This window comes from Saccostrea cucullata, unplaced genomic scaffold (genome assembly GCF_032062105.1).
Source record: "Saccostrea cucullata isolate Sc308-1 unplaced genomic scaffold, CSIRO_AGI_Scuc_v1 ctg1684, whole genome shotgun sequence".
NCBI classification, from domain to species: Eukaryota; Metazoa; Mollusca; class Bivalvia; order Ostreida; family Ostreidae; genus Saccostrea; species Saccostrea cuccullata.
The window spans coordinates 103,123-119,166 of NW_026940377.1; the positions used below are offsets into that span (position 1 = coordinate 103,123).

General features: G+C 31.8%; 1 protein-coding gene and 1 long non-coding RNA gene across 3 annotated transcripts; one reads left to right on the forward strand and one right to left on the reverse strand.

The window, feature by feature from the left end:
* Positions 1-400: 400 nt before the first annotated feature.
* Positions 401-2,945, reverse strand: LOC134255300 (uncharacterized). 2 transcript variants are annotated; one of them, XM_062737824.1, is made up of 6 exons: positions 2,821-2,945; positions 2,587-2,639; positions 2,277-2,414; positions 1,024-1,147; positions 718-752; positions 401-626 (listed from the first exon to the last, which is right to left on the reverse strand). In XM_062737824.1, exons 1-6 carry the CDS (start codon positions 2,931-2,933, stop codon positions 430-432), a joined length of 660 nt encoding a protein of 219 aa, XP_062593808.1. In that variant the 5' UTR covers positions 2,934-2,945; the 3' UTR covers positions 401-429. The 2 variants fall into 2 exon arrangements, with proteins under 2 accessions (XP_062593808.1, XP_062593807.1); XM_062737823.1 differs by having other exon boundaries at positions 401-629.
* A 2,478-nt stretch (positions 2,946-5,423) lies between these two features.
* LOC134255299 (uncharacterized) lies at positions 5,424-6,367 on the forward strand. The gene is made up of 3 exons (XR_009989513.1): positions 5,424-5,529; positions 5,629-5,678; positions 6,232-6,367. It is a non-coding gene; the product is annotated as an uncharacterized LOC134255299 (long non-coding RNA).
* The last annotated feature ends 9,677 nt before the right edge of the window (positions 6,368-16,044 follow it).

Sequence of the window (16,044 nt, forward strand, 5' to 3'; positions counted from 1 at the left end):
GACGCACAAACAATTTCTAAAATACGGCAAGCCATTGACAAAATAAATTGATAGAACAATGGTTTCAACAATTTTATTTAAAATCCACATTTTGCAAATAATATGGTCGATGCAAGGATCGTGTAACTAAATACAATCTATCATTAAATCTACTTCATTTAGATAAGTATAAGCAACCATTGTAAATGCTTGTGTGTCTAATCGCTCTATTCTAAATCACTAAATTCAAAAGAGTACTTTTCGTCAGATGCAACCTTCGTGTGTCAAGTTTATTTCGTAATCAGAATGTCAATTGTTCCAAACGCGACCGCAATTGCTCCAAGTCGACAAAAATGAGACTTAAAACAACATACAATCTATCGACCAATAATTCAGGTCTTCTAAGAAGTACTGTGTTTTTCATTATTTCTAAAATATTTCGTCCCAGTTCTATGATATGTTGAAACTTAATCCATCATACGGGTTAAGCATTGTCCAGGTCTTTTCTTTATAATCATCTTCCAATGCTTTACACATATTTAGTCCACCACAAGCCCCTCCTTCGTCCAAAACCATTCGAGACTCTCTTACACTGGCATAATTGTCTTCTTCTAATCCATGGTCTGTATATTCGTTCCCTTCTGTGTCTTCTGTTGCATACATGTAAATAAAAGTATTGTGTGTATCTCATCAAAATTGGTTGCATGATATGCATTTCATACATATGATGTTACTTACCATCTTGTTTAGCCTTTCTTCGTAGAAGTTTCTCTCTGACAAAGATGTAAAAATTATAACATTTAAAAAATATATAACTTTCAATATAAACTACTTTCTTTTGAAATGTGAATTTATTCGATACATTATAAGTTGTGTATTAATTGTTCGTTTGTTCTTTCAATCCCATTAGATATTGTTTCCTGTAAGGATTTTTTCTCTCGCTGTACCTACCTGTAACTTGATATGATTTTTAGAACAATATGTATATAAATATCCAGTTGAGTTATGAGTTTATTGTGTTCTCATTTTCATATTCATATTCACCTTTCCTTAAGAAAAAGAACTGAGAAAAGAACAGCAACGGATCCTATACTTCCCAATAGCCCTAGTAGGATCCCTGTCCATGGAATCAATATCCTTTCCTTATCCTTTCCATTTTGGCTATTATCTAATGATTAGATAATTTGAAATAAAAATTGAGGATGTAAACACGTATAAATGGCAATCTTCCTAACTATAATCAGAAACTTATCACTTACTAGTACTTTCAATAAAATTTATCTTTATATTATAATCAAAATAAGGCATACTTCTTTCCTGGTTTAAAAACAGTCCAATTTTTAATAATGCTTTTGACGATTTCATGTTTTTCTTTTTATAACTTTTTCATTTTCTTCGGCAAAGATCTTATATGATTGTTTGAAAATCATTATTTCTGATTAAAAAGCAAAATATCAATAATTGGATAATTCCTAAATCAAATCCAATTTATAGCACTTCTTATTCATGACTTCCCTTCTATTAATATAAAGGTTGTTAATCTGAAATTACTACTCATTTTCCCTTACAAATCCACAACCGGTTAGTCATACATGTTAATTCTATATTCAATGTTTCTTTTGCTTATTTGTTTGTTTGATTTTAACTTTTCAATCGTCAACCTCCCTTCCTTATATGCAACAATATACCTTTGTCACCTGCATAATGAGTTTAAATATCTAATGAGATAACGAACAGTATTCAAGATCAAAAGTCCATAAAGGATACAAAATAAGAGCAGAGCAAACACAGACCTCCAAATCATCAGAGGTTGGATCAGATGCCATGGAGGAATGAGTATCCTGTGCAGACCGGTCACACCCGCCGTGTGCTTCTTGTCATGATCGGTAAATAAGGGGAAAGTCTTTTGTCAACTCAGTGTATAAACAAAAGACTAAAAATTAATATTAAAAACGTCAGTCAGTATAATAACCTTGTCACATTGACAATAATGGTGAGAATAATTTAATAATTATATTAACTTGATTTAATGACCTTGTCAGCAAATAGAATTTATCACAAAGTCAAATGCTAAATGTCTTTTTTCATACTGATTGTTAGACCATTATTTACACTTTAAGCTTTGTAAACTAAGGATCTTATGTTTGTTTAGGGTGGGAGGTGGTAACACTTTTATCATTCAGTTAGTTGACATTAAAATTAATTCTACTCAATCATTATTATGATACAATGTTATTTATGGATATCTAGAAAGTATTTTTTAAAATATATTTATACTTTTAATCATATTCACATACTGATTGATGTGGTTTCATTGTAACATTCCCCCGTTCTTGCATCACATCTGTCACAAATACACTTTTCTTCGCATTTATTTCCAAAATATCCCGCTGGACATGTATTGCTGCATTCAATTCCAAATGATCCATTGCATGCTGAACAAACAATGCTTCAGTTTAAATACTTAATCGTTTAGCATTTACATCAAAACAATTATATCATTTTTTTTTAATAGGTCTAGACAAATTCATGATGTATTCATGGGATACAAGGAAGCAAAAAATGCTCTTAAAACCATGCTTTCGGATAGAAGAAAAAATAACTCACGGTAACACTTATCAATTATTGTTCTATATCCAGCACAACATCGAGTGTGTCCTCTGAAATTTATTCAGTGTTATAAAAATTAATTCATTATTCAAAAAAATATTTGAATATGAATATTTGAAATGAGTTATTTTCCTCTTTATTTAAACAACGACATATCTTATTAGCATGTTTTCTTACAGATCAAGATGTATGGAAGCATTTCTTCTGTAAGAAGTAAAATTAAGCACCTACTGTGGTTTTGCGCAAAGTGGATCCACTGGCTTTAAATCTTTAGAAGTAATTCTTATCAGCAAAAAAGAGACTGATATGAACAATCCTATGAAATACATTTTTATGCACGTCATTGTACCGTATTGTAACTTCCTCATACACACTGGTATATTTTAATTGAATACAATATATTATGCTAAGGTCTGACCTCTCCCTATTGTGAGTGATATTCAATAAGCAGATCTCATTACATTGGCAAACACAACTTTCACTCCGCGGTTTCTCTTTCATTAAAAACTTGACAGAGTATTTTATACCTGACGGGGTATGTAGATACGTATAAAGTTGCAAATTTGTTTTATGTCTTTTGATTTTTTTTCTATGTTCTTCGTGTGATATTGTACTTTTTTTACATATTAAGCGCTTTTGGTAACTTGAAAAATTTAAAAGGGCACTAAATAAAAGTAGTATAATCATGATACTAATGAAATCAAGATGTGTTTGTGAAACACTGATGCCCCCTTATGGCAGCTTTTGGCGAAGGTTGAAGTTTTTCATATGAAAGTCAAACTCCAAAGTCAAGAGATGAAAATATTGATGTTCTTACCCAATAATTATACTACCGCATATTTGAGTTCATCTCATAATATGCGTCGTTATCTAAGCTCTATATATCCTTTGATTATATGTCATCATTCACCTCCTTTTTGTGAAAAATTAATAAATGAGATAAGCCGGAATTTATTTATCCATCCATGCAGTGTCAGTACGTAGTTACTAGGTTTACGGGTTATCTCCCCTTTTCTATGCATCAATGAAAGTGAAAGGTGGGTGATGAAAGTATCCGATTTATTTTTCTGTATTATGAAATACCCTCCCACCTCAACCCTTGAGCTAGGTGTTAAGTATTACTCTTTCTCCTTTTGTTTGTTTAATTTACGTATACATTGTTTTTCATGGGTTAGGTATAGCCAATTTATTAAAGTTATGGAAATTTTATTGAGAATCTTTTTCTGCTGTGTGGTTTTGTTTTTGTCTTTTCAGGTATTAAGAGATTTCGTTGAAGGAGACTGACGGTGCTGATCAGGATTGCCCGCTATTTCCGTTTTCTAGGACCTTTGGAATGATCTCTGACCAAATACCATGCGTGACAGGTGTCAACTTGGCGATTTATCCATGATTTCAAGGAGTTCGGGGAAAGACAGTAGACTATACTTCACAGTGGTCGTATTGGCGAAATCGTCACCTTCAATTTAACCATTGAACTGTTGATTTTGTTGACTTTTTGTGGTTGATGTTGATATAAGTGATGATTGATGTTGATATATGTGATGTTGACTTTGAAAATTATATCTTATATAATGTAAATCTAAAGCAAAATAATATAATTAAAAGACAATTTGTGTTGAAATGTGTCCGTAGCACGAATGAGGTCAACCCAGCGTGCTACTTTTCCCGTCAGGGAGGGCACAACTTATGTTGATGTTGGGGGTATGCCATTTTGCCGGCTGCCCCACTGTTGTGTAGACCACTGTGGACAATACCTGCCAACTCGAATAAAACATTAAACTTAAATACTTAGCATTTGTTTATTATATATAGGTCTTTGATAATTGTGAAATATGACTTCCAAGCGCCAACTATTTAATATGAATGATAAAGATTAAACATTTTAAATCATGAATCAAACTCTCAAGATCAATGTCAAATACTCAAAAAAGGTACCCAGGGGACGGCCCTTTCATAAAAAATGCACATGTGAAACATAGGCGTCAAAGCATCAACTTTTCTTAAGTTTTAAGCAAGGTTAATGGTTTCAAAGTAAGTAAAACTCTGAGGTAATATGTCAAAGGACAGAAATGTTTGTATCCCAAAAAAAGATCTTGTCACCAGAGATACATCTGTGAAAGATAAAGGCTCCAGACACTAAACTGTTCAGAAATTATGGTCCAAGTTAAAGGTTTTGTCTTTTATGTAGATAAAAGAAAGGGTATTAGGTCAAAACAAACATGTGAAGTACGAAAGATATGGAGATAACGAACAGTATTCAAGCTCAAAAGTCAATAAACTGGAGATCCTCATTTTCTAGTGGTTGAAATACACTTTGAACTACATTTAAGGCCTGTTCAACAGAGCAAGTGCTCGCGAATATTTATATTGAAGGTGTAAGAAATTTTGGCAAACGCTCGCAAACGTTCGCTCTGTTGAACACGTCTCTGTATTTCGAAAATTTTACCATTTTCCCACCAAAATTAAAAAGGAAATGCGTTTTTTGTAATCGTTACCTTTCAACTATGAAACTGATTTTACAGGTCGCAACTACAGTGGTCTTTTTCTATCGATGGGGTAGAGGGGGGAAAGTTCCATGTTAGTCTGATATGAAGTAAAAGTACTTTTACAAATGTACTAAAGTTCAATTTTTAAAATGCTGCATTCTTTGAGATGGTATAAGATATCAGTTTCCTTGTCTATATAAACTTTTCCCTGTTGTAGATCTGTTCAGTGCAATCATACATAATATTGATTGTATTTTTAGAAATAAAAATAAACTATGTATTCAAAGTGAGGAAAGTTTATCAGGAAGTCAACTTTTATCTACTCATCTAAATCAAATTCGGAGAAAATGGATCTTTATAAAGTCATAATGACAATCCCCTTGGTACATAATGCCAAAAAGTTAGGTGTAATGTCTTTAGAACCGAAGTGTAGCGATTCTAATCTTTTTTCTGAGTAAGTATATGTCAAAAAATTATAAAAATGTGTTTAAGGTTCATTTTCTGCTTTATGCAATTAAGTCACATGCTAAAATAATAACTTGTACTTTATAAGGAATTTGCGATGTTGTACCTCGTATAGAACCAATGGAGGAAAATGTTACCGTAAGTTGTAGTTTAACTTAAAATACATATTCAATATGTGTTTAAAGGTATCTTCAAGAAACTTGTAAATAACTGTTATAAAATGACAATCTTGGTTTAAGTTTTGACTAAAGTGATTTTAACTTATACAATTATTCATTACCAAGAATCTTTCGCGTGGCGAAGTGGTGAAAGCGCCTGGCCTAAAGTCGTGAAGTAAGGAGTTGATCCTTGTGCCGTGGGTTAGAATCCCACTTGAGACATGGAGACCGGTCCTTTGGTTGAGATAGTTTGAACCGAGGTCCCGTGTCGCAAAAGATACTGAAATGAAAAAGATCCCTCCCTGCTCGATGGCCCTGAGTGCCGAGCATTGGATAAAGTTTGCAGCTCTCCACCGGCATATAAGTGAAAAATTCTCGAGAGGAGCAATAAACAATATACAATCAGTCATTACCAAGAACGCGTTTGAATCTCTCGTATCTATGCTTTTTAATCTTGCTTAATGAAATGCATTTTCTTATTCCATATACCTGGTATAAAAGAAAGAAATGTTCATTATTTGGCTTTTACTAAGCATGCATAGGGTCATTTGGATCAGAATGCAGCAAACCGTGTCCTGAAGGATATTATGGCCTTAAATGTCAAGAAAAGTGTGAGTGTGACAAGTGTAATGCTACAACAGGGATATGTTTTCATGAGAGAAATTCATCAAGTAAGTACCTCACGTAATATAAATAAACATTCTTAGTACAATATCTGCTGAGGATTTTTATTTAGCAACACAAGAATGTTTTTCTTTACCAGTTTGAATATAAGATGAACCATATTCAATCTCATAAAATAAAGATTTTTAACATACTCTTGTGGCATACTTAAGGATCTAAAAGCAAAACTATTAAATCATTCACTCTGCGGCGACAGAATAATATCAAATAATTTCCTTAAATTGAAATTGATCCTGCATGCTAGTGTGATTAATAGTACTTATGTTGAAACATAATATATCATATAACTTAATAAACTAACATTCTAAACATTATGTCATTTAAATGATTTTTCTTACTTTCTTTTCCAGGTAATGTGAGAGGTATAGAGCAGAATTTATCACTCGGTTAAAAGATATTAAGAGTCAAAATCAGCAAGCATCGAGCATTGAATGGAAAGTCAAAATCTTATTTTTTCAAAAGCTTTTGTTATATAAAAGATTTTGTCCTACCTAATGCTAAAACACAATTAAAAATTTTTTTTGAACGTATGAAGGGACTGGTATCCCTGAACGTGATAAGATAACGTATTTTGGTTACTTTATTTGTTGAAAGATGGAATTACTTTATTCTTAAAAAATAGGAAAAAACAAAATTTCTGTAGTGATATTGTTGCTATGACAACGGGAAAAGAACATGGCGTCAATGCTTATAAATTTTGAAAAAAATACATATGTTTATCACTATATACGGGCCATTTTCAAAAAAAGTCCACTTTTTTGTCTTTTGATCAGAATAATAGGAAAACATTTTTTAGAGTGAAATTTTTTTTCCCGTTGGTTAATATACATGGTCATATAGCTTATAAGTAATTTTATGATCATCTCCCAGGTGTTTTATAAAAAATATTCTCTGCATTTCGAGTAAAATTTAACAGTAAAACCATGTCACATTAACAAAAATTTTATAACGCGCTTATTTAAATGATAGGGAAAATATTACCCTGTGAAGATATGTACAAATTTTGCACCTCATTTTAATTGAATTCATTTACAGATTAATTTAATATGATTGTTTTACTTATGCCGCCCACTAAATACTAGTATCGTGCATTTAACATTCAGGAAGTGACATGTCCCACCAGTTTATGTCATTCCTGTTATCAGAAAGAAAATGTTAAAATAAAAGTTATCTCACTTTCCTAGGAACTGTTTTCATGATCCACAATATATCATCATTTTCTGTTGTCTCAAGTTTATGAGCGCCATGATTTGAAAGTGAGTAAAGAAAGGGTTCAAAGGTCGATAAGTTTGTCTTATTGGTAGAGTATAATGAAAATATGTCCTATCTGTTACCTTCATAATATGCAAATACTCTTTAAATTGTTTATTCTGCTAAAACAATCAGATTTACTAAGTTACAAAGAAACTGTTTCAATGTCTTGATGATGCAAAAAGAGTACGTTATACTAAATAACCGGTGATTTATATGAGAAATGTCCATCCTGTTACTGTCATTCCTGTTACCATTAATATGGTAACAGTAAGGAAAACTGGACTTCATATCTTGAGTTTTAACAATAAAAACAATTACTTTTATTTTTCTAAGTAATATAAGTTTAATAAAACATGTTAAAAAACTTCGTAAATCATATTGAAATAAGTTAGTGCTTCAAATTGTGCCATTATAACTTAAACATGCACTCTTGTAACAGAATGGACAAAAATTGTAACAGGAGGGACAAATTATCCTGGTATTTATATACCTATTTAAGTTTCATCATTTGTTTTTCTTAAAATTATGAAAAATTCTTAGTTTTGCAACAGCATAGAGTACCTTTAATAAACAAAAATTGAACTGATAAATATTTTAATAGCACTTTAGAATTAAATTTCGTAACAGGATGGACATAAATGTCTTTTATTGTCTCAAATTTGCCAGATTTGACAAAATCATTTTTTTTATTCTACATTTATTTCTCTTTTCCTAACCAATAAAGTTTTAAAAAAGTCAATTTTTATTTAAAATGTAGATTTCATTGTCCATCCTGTTACACTGTTTTGTCCATCCTGTTACTGTTTTGTCCTTCCTGTTACCCGAGTCCTTACTGTTACCAGTATATTTTCCTAGTTTAAATTGCTTTGGCAGAGCACCTGTTTAAATAACTTTCTGTAACTGTTTATTCTAATCACAAAAATAATGTACAAGAATGTTTTTTTTTCAACTATAGCATGTAAACATTCCGCAATAAGGCTTTTCATGAAGAAAAACCCGTAGATTTTGCTTCTGTTTGGTATATGGTAGTTTGACATGCTTTTAAACGCTCATATATTAGATGAATGTCAAACATCTTGGCATTCAATGATAATTTTTTCATTTATTAACGGTATACAAAAGATAATTTGATGAAAATTTTGAAATAGAGTTTTACAGCTCTTTTTATGAAAGTAACAGGAAGGACATTAAAGTTTAAATGACTAAGATAAAATGTCAATATTTTTTAAAAGAAATATTTTCTTTTATGCAATGCAGTGGATTTTAGTAGTTTATTACTATATTATTCAAATAAAGTTGAAAAAGTCATAGTAAAACCACTTTCATTTTTCAAAATATGTCATTCAAAAAATAGACTTTTTTTGAAAATGACCCATACACAAAATCTACAACCACAGCTGGAAAAATGAATGCTGTGATCTTGTTAGGGGTTATCTATTTGTCAAATCTATACAATAAAATTTGCAGGCAACTTTAGAAGAAAAAAGTTACAAATGGTTAAAATGTGTGACAATCTGACATTTATAAGCTTTTTTGAAGGGGTGGGGGTAAATTGAATACATGTACAGTGTCCATTATATTTGTCATATTGGTTCTGATCAAAGCATACTCATAATTTTGCTATTGTTAATAAATAAATGCACATTCAATTTCAAAAGGAATTTATATTCCTCACAAAATAAACTTGAAAAAAAGGGGGGGGGGTAGGAATCACATTGTTCACCCATCCATATGTATGTAAAATTTTGACTTGTTCATAACGTTTCAATGAAGTGACACTGAAAGTTCATATTTGATATTAAGATTGCTTATGATCTAGAGATGTGTCAAAAACTTGACCCAAGGTCATTTGAACAAGTTCAAGGTCATTGGTAGAAGAATAGTGCAATCTTTGCCTATTCTGTAACATTCTAATGAAAAGACTTCAAGTTTCATCTCGGGTATTATTTTATAGCTGTAGGTTTGTCATGACCTTGACCAAAGGTCATTTGGACATGTTTGACCTTAATTGACCCAAAGACATAGCTTTTTCAAGGTCACTGCAGTAAAAGTGTACTATATGAGTTTGGCACGTTTACATATCCAACTTCGAATGAAGAGAAATTGGAAGTCTGTGCTCAACACAACGGTTTTACTACCTATGACTTGAGTATATGTCATAGTCATAGTTGGAATGTATATCTGCACTTACAAAATTTTAAAAAGGTTTTAAATTAATATTTGGACCTTTTTTGCAATAAAAAACATTTAATTCAATAGCAGGAGGGTGGGCATCATTTTATGAGCTTGCTCACGATAATTCTAGTTTATGAAAGAGAGTCACTATGACAGGTCACATAATTTTAAAGTAAAACCATATCAATCAGGCATGTAGCATCAGGTTTGGGTTGGGAAGGTGGGGGGGGGGGTGACATCCCCCTACCAACCAACTATTTCCTCAACATAATCTGATGTTTACCCCCCCCCCCCCAAGTTTGGTCAATTTCCCCACTTTTTTCTTGCATTTTTTTATGCCTGCCCCACACCATGCACTTTCAAAAAACGATACCATGTCTGTCAAGAACGAATAACTGCAACCTTTGGCATTGAACCGATGATATATTCTCCTGCTGTCCTAATTAAGAAACAATATTGCAAGACAGCTAAGACCTCAGTAGCTACTGGTGCCTAAAATAAAAATCTGGAACGGCTTTATATATATGAATGTCTAAACTTGAACTGACCCTAAAAGATATTTCATAATAACCCTAATGGGCAATCTTTTGAATGGCATATATCGAAATTTTTGTTGTACTTATATTTAAAAACATTTTGAAAATAATATAGAAATCTGGAACGGCTTTATATATATGAATGTCTAAACTTGAACTGACCCTAAAAGATATTTCATAATAACCCTAATGGGCAATCTTTTGAATGGCATATATCGAAATTTTTGTTGTACTTATATTTAAAAACATTTTAAAAACAATATAGAAATCAGAAGAGAATGACAAATATGAATATTTTTATATATAATACCTAGAGATACAAAACATAAATTTGAGGAACGTGTCGTCTGACTTTAAACTAGCCCTCTTTCTTTTTTTTCACAAAAACATTTTGTCAGTTTTGAAATTAATTGATTGATCACTTAATACTGACCTTATTTTAATTATGATACTTCAAAATGCGGGGGGGGGGGGGGTGTTAGTCTATGACTTCTATTTCCTGACATTCTTCTCTTTTAATACCCATTTCACACGTATTCACGTTTACCAGGGGGGGGGGGGGTCGGCGTTTTCCAAGGGGGGTCCAAGGTAACTTTTTTCTTGCTTTTGTATATACATTTTTAACCTTGTAAATTCCAGGGGGGGGGGGGGGGGGGGGTCCTGACCCACCGACCCCCCACCCCTCTAGATCCGCGCATGCTAATTATGAATCTGCATGCTAAAAATTGATATTTATTAGATTTACATCAATAAAAAAATGCTTACAGGCGAACAAAGAATGTTACTTTTGGATTGAACATTTTTATTTGATCCACTTTCATGAATACACTGTACAATTCATGGATCTATTTTCTGGATCCCCGAGTCTCCGATAATACTTTCCACTCACATCCAGTATCAATGGTCTGTACTGTAATAATGTATTCTCATAATCTGAAAAAGTGATAAAATTAGTGATAAAATTAAAAGGTAATAATATTATACAGCTTTGCCTTAATTATACTAGGAACCATTTCTAGTTGAGCTTGAGCAATGATGATGAATGCAAAGCATGTTTATTGGAATCAATTAAATTCCAAGAAATCTCAATGGTTTATCATTTTATTTTAAAAAGTTAACGTTTTTACTAAATGTATTATTACTATTATTTATGTTTTTCCTGTCTAATTCTATATAAGCCCATCCAATTCTGTTTCTGCTTTCTTCCGAGTTTGGCTTCAAAGTGCCGGATTTCATTCTAAAAATAGAAGTGTACAACACAAAGTTGAGACCGTATTGATTTTAGATATTCTTTAAATTTAAAAAGTTGCAATAAAAAGGTCAACTGGTTCTAGGTATTGTCAAAACTCTAAATTATGTTTTTCATTTCTTTCCAATAACCCCCCCCCCCTCCCAAGAAAAAAAAATTGAGTATAGATATTCATTTCATAAATTTACGTGCTTTAAATCTAATGATGCTTATTATTTGAACCTAGTTGACTTAAATTAGTTCAGTGGTACCGGAGAAAATGTTAGCTGAATATGAATTTTCTTTTATAAGTTAACACTGGATGACATCAGCAAAAAGTTATATATTTTTTTACCACTAGTCCACTACATAATACAGTTGTCTGTATCACAATACTTCCAAGGTAATCCCCTTTCCTAAACTAAAATATATTAAGTACAGAGTTAACCCCCTGTCCCTCATTGTTTTACAGGCGCCATAACAAAGGTCATTCCATTTTACAAATATTTCATAATAGTGTTGGTTTTCATAAATTTTTTCATGTAAAAAATCAGGTATTTTCTTAAATGGTAAATAAAGATATTTACTATACAAAATTTTTATTTACCCGACTATCAATTATAATTATTATAGCTGGTGAGTGACTTTGGTTACATACAAAAAGTCATACCGTGAATACAACAAATTAAAATCAAACTTAATTCAAATTAAACTTTATAATTTGGGATGCAGTTATGTAACCGATCATGACCAACTTCTTCACGTTAGGCCCGCAGAAACAATCTAAGTTGGGGGATTTAATTTCATTTGCTCATATTATAGTTTAATATCGGCAATATTATTGGGGGCGGGGGGGGGGCATACCCCCTCCTCCTGGTTCCTCGGGTCATTCATAATCTTTTCTTTTTAGTTATAAATAGTAAAATAATGCTAACATATATAATCAATCAGAATTAAATTCAAATGTGCAAAAACACTTGCCAAGTTTTACATATTTTACTGCATGGTTAATTTATGCTAGACATTCTTCAGTAACTGTTGTAATGGTAAATTGTAAAAATTTCAATCACTCACCGTAATGAAGACCCATGAAAACGCCAAAACAGAGGCTCAGACTGCTCCAAGTTTGTAATTTTCTGCTAGTCTTCTGTACATTGTTATTGAAAACAAACTACCGTTTATTCCTCCTATGTTAGAGAGCTATACCAAAGGGAGGTAATTTGAAGCAAAAGTGACAGAAAATTATGGATTAAAATCAGTTATTATATACAAATGCTTTAGTTGCCTGCAGATTTTTTTTTGGATTCTTCTAGAACAAATACTGTTTAATTAATATTTTATGCTGATTAGCTTTAAAGTGGTTGTAGATTTCTTATAGAGTACTTCAAATTTGCTGTTTTTTAAAGAAAATAAACCTCCAAAAACTAGTTTTATTTATCCAAAGGTGAAGAGAATTTCAATAATCTACAGTTGTTAAAATAGAGTATATTTATATAAATAAAATAATAATTTAAAAAGCTTTTTTAATGACTAGTAATAAAAAAGTATTTGTTTTACCATAAATTCAAGTGTCATGATAAAGTACAAAACACGCTATCTGAAAGGCGTGTGGTTTCCATAGCAACAATGCGAAAAATTATTTTTTGCTTGCTTTTTTTCTATGATACCCATTTTTCTGAAAATTTATATATGAGTTTTAACCAAATCTGTTTCTATCCCACTTTCCACATTTCTTAACTAAATGCTCGATGCTTGCTGATTTCGACTCTTAATAAATTTATACCGTGACGCACAAAGGGAAAATTTGACAAACGTAGAATTTTTACATGACCCTAGTAAATTTTGTTCAGTTCCTAAAAGTATGAGGTTTCAGAAAACTACAGGTTTCAAAACCTAAAAAAGTCTATTTTTATGGAGAAAAATAAAAGTAAAAATAATTTCAGTATGCCCCATAACGAAAATATTGCATTCTTCCTCCCAATTGTACAAAAGAAAAAAATTGAATAAATTACCATAGAACCATGGTCTCAAGAACCCAGGAATGAATGTAAGTAGACCAACAATTTTGATGCAATCTTTTCAAAAAGTTGTTAATTTTAGAACATATTTCTCATTCTTGCATGCTCCAATTGAATGTGGTTTACAAGTTTTAGCTAAAAATAAAAGTGGCGTGACCTTGACATACACGAAAACAACGAAAAGGTAGATGAAACCTTTGTTTTTTTCCGGCACTTATATTGTGCAGTCTTTTCTTGCCTTACAGTGCAGTTTAATTTTCATATCTTCGCTATATATGCTATATAATATTCATAAGTCTTTCCGTGTATGCTACAGATATCTTAAAAGAAACACATCATTTTTGACTCATTGTGTTTCTTTAAATAAATCAAATGTGTAAAAATGATAAAAATAGTTTCAAGATATTCACATTGAAATGAAGGGAAACCTTTTTGAAACGGAATATATTTCTTCTTAATTTTTTTAGAAAATTTAGAATAACTATGGCTTGAAAATTACAATTGTTCACATATGATTATAGTCTTGCTAATTTCTATTTTACTAGGAATTTCAGTGGCTTCCTTGGCTTTCTTTACGACTGGCAGTGTTTTCTTTGTTGCAGCACTAATAACTTGTCTCTATGTAAAAAGGTATATAACATTATTACATTTTCAACTGTTATATCAGATATAATAAAATAAAACACTGCATGAAAACACCTCTTTTATTTTTGATTAGGAAGAAAAAAAAATTTTAAATAAAAGGAAAAAGTATTTATCTCAGAAAAGTGTAACTTAAATGATTAACTTTAAATTTATTGAGATAAGTGTGACAACATATAAAATATGCTCCCCATGAAAACGATATAACTAATAGTACGAGGCAATCTTTGATGTAAGCAACTTGACGCATGTCTGATGACGCAAATTTCATTGAGATTGTCAAAGTTCAAAAAGAAATTGACCTAATTCTGCCTCCTGCAGCGATATATGAAGGGGCGTTGACAGTTTATCGCATATGTGATATGGGATATTTCACCACAGAAAGATCAAAGAAAATCACAGCAGATATGCGACAAATAATAATATCATATTTAAATATATAATTCATTTATAGTTATTAATTTATTTGACAGAAATATTTAGTTTTAGTTTTAAAACTAAAATGCAAAGCTTATCATTTTATCACAGAGAATTGGCCAGGAAAAAGTATGGTAAATATGAAATAGACAGCCGTTCCCTTGGTGAATCAGCTTCTCAAATCTACACCAGAATGGAAGAAAACGTGTATCAGGAATGTGAGCAGTCATCAATTTTCTATAATGATTCAGCTAACTCGATTTGCCTCAGTCAATATGACAGATCTCATCTACTCGAAGGAATGAAAGAAAACAAAGCAAAACCATCCATACTGTCTCTCCTGAAGAGGAAAAATAAATGTTCTGGGAAAACGGCAAAGCCAGGATACATATACGTAATTGGATCACAAGAAAACATGACAGAAGTGGCTTCTGGATCTGGAGAAGCACCACTCCGTTTACAAATAACAGCAGGACCACCCCTTCAACCAATGCTTCCTCTTCCATTACCAAGTTCACACATTGCAAGAGCAACAGTCCATACATAATACTACTATTGGACTTTTGCAAGAAGCACCGACTTTTACAGTTAGCGGTACACTTTGACATTTACATCTGCGTCATGTATGGAGATACATAATTGATAATGGATAAGAAAACGTTTCTAGTGGTAATAGGTAGGGTTTTAGGGACTCTAACATGAGAAGGCCGGGAGTAACATGTAAGGTAGTGTGGTTGTCGTTTTCTTCAAGAGCAACTTATCTGTGCTTTGAAAGAAACCGTTCTTTTTTGTTATATAAATATTAGGTTCAATGTAAATAGTTTTATCTCATAGGCGTGAATGATACTACCCATGAGATAAACTTATGCTTTATCCACTAGTAGATGCTTTATCAGTAGCACTTCCGGTTTTGACACGATCCCTCGCTTCAATATTTTATTTTATTGAAGCTTTTATTTGTGAAAATCCTTGCCCTTATAAATAAATGATAAAGAGCAATAATGTCGTTAAAAGCAAGACAAAGACTCGTATAGGCCTATGTCAAAGAAGTGTCTTATTTTATCAAGGTACCTGTATATTGGGTTCTTGAAGACGGATGTTACCCCTCACCCCCTTTAAATCGTTTTCGGAGAAAGTAAAAGCCTACAGTTAAATTGTTGTTATAAAATTTCTTTAACATCTTCAACAATGCTTTTTTTTATATTATACTACGTATGCCTACCTAGTCATGTAGGTGTAACTTCATGGATCAAGAATGAATCTACAAGTAGGCCTAGCCTTGCATAGGCCTAGCACGTTTTGTACTACCACCGTACAAAGAGTTAATTTTCATGATCCCTTGGTCCTTACAACTTTCAGTCAGAAGTTCCTTTGATTAAAATCTCCGATCCA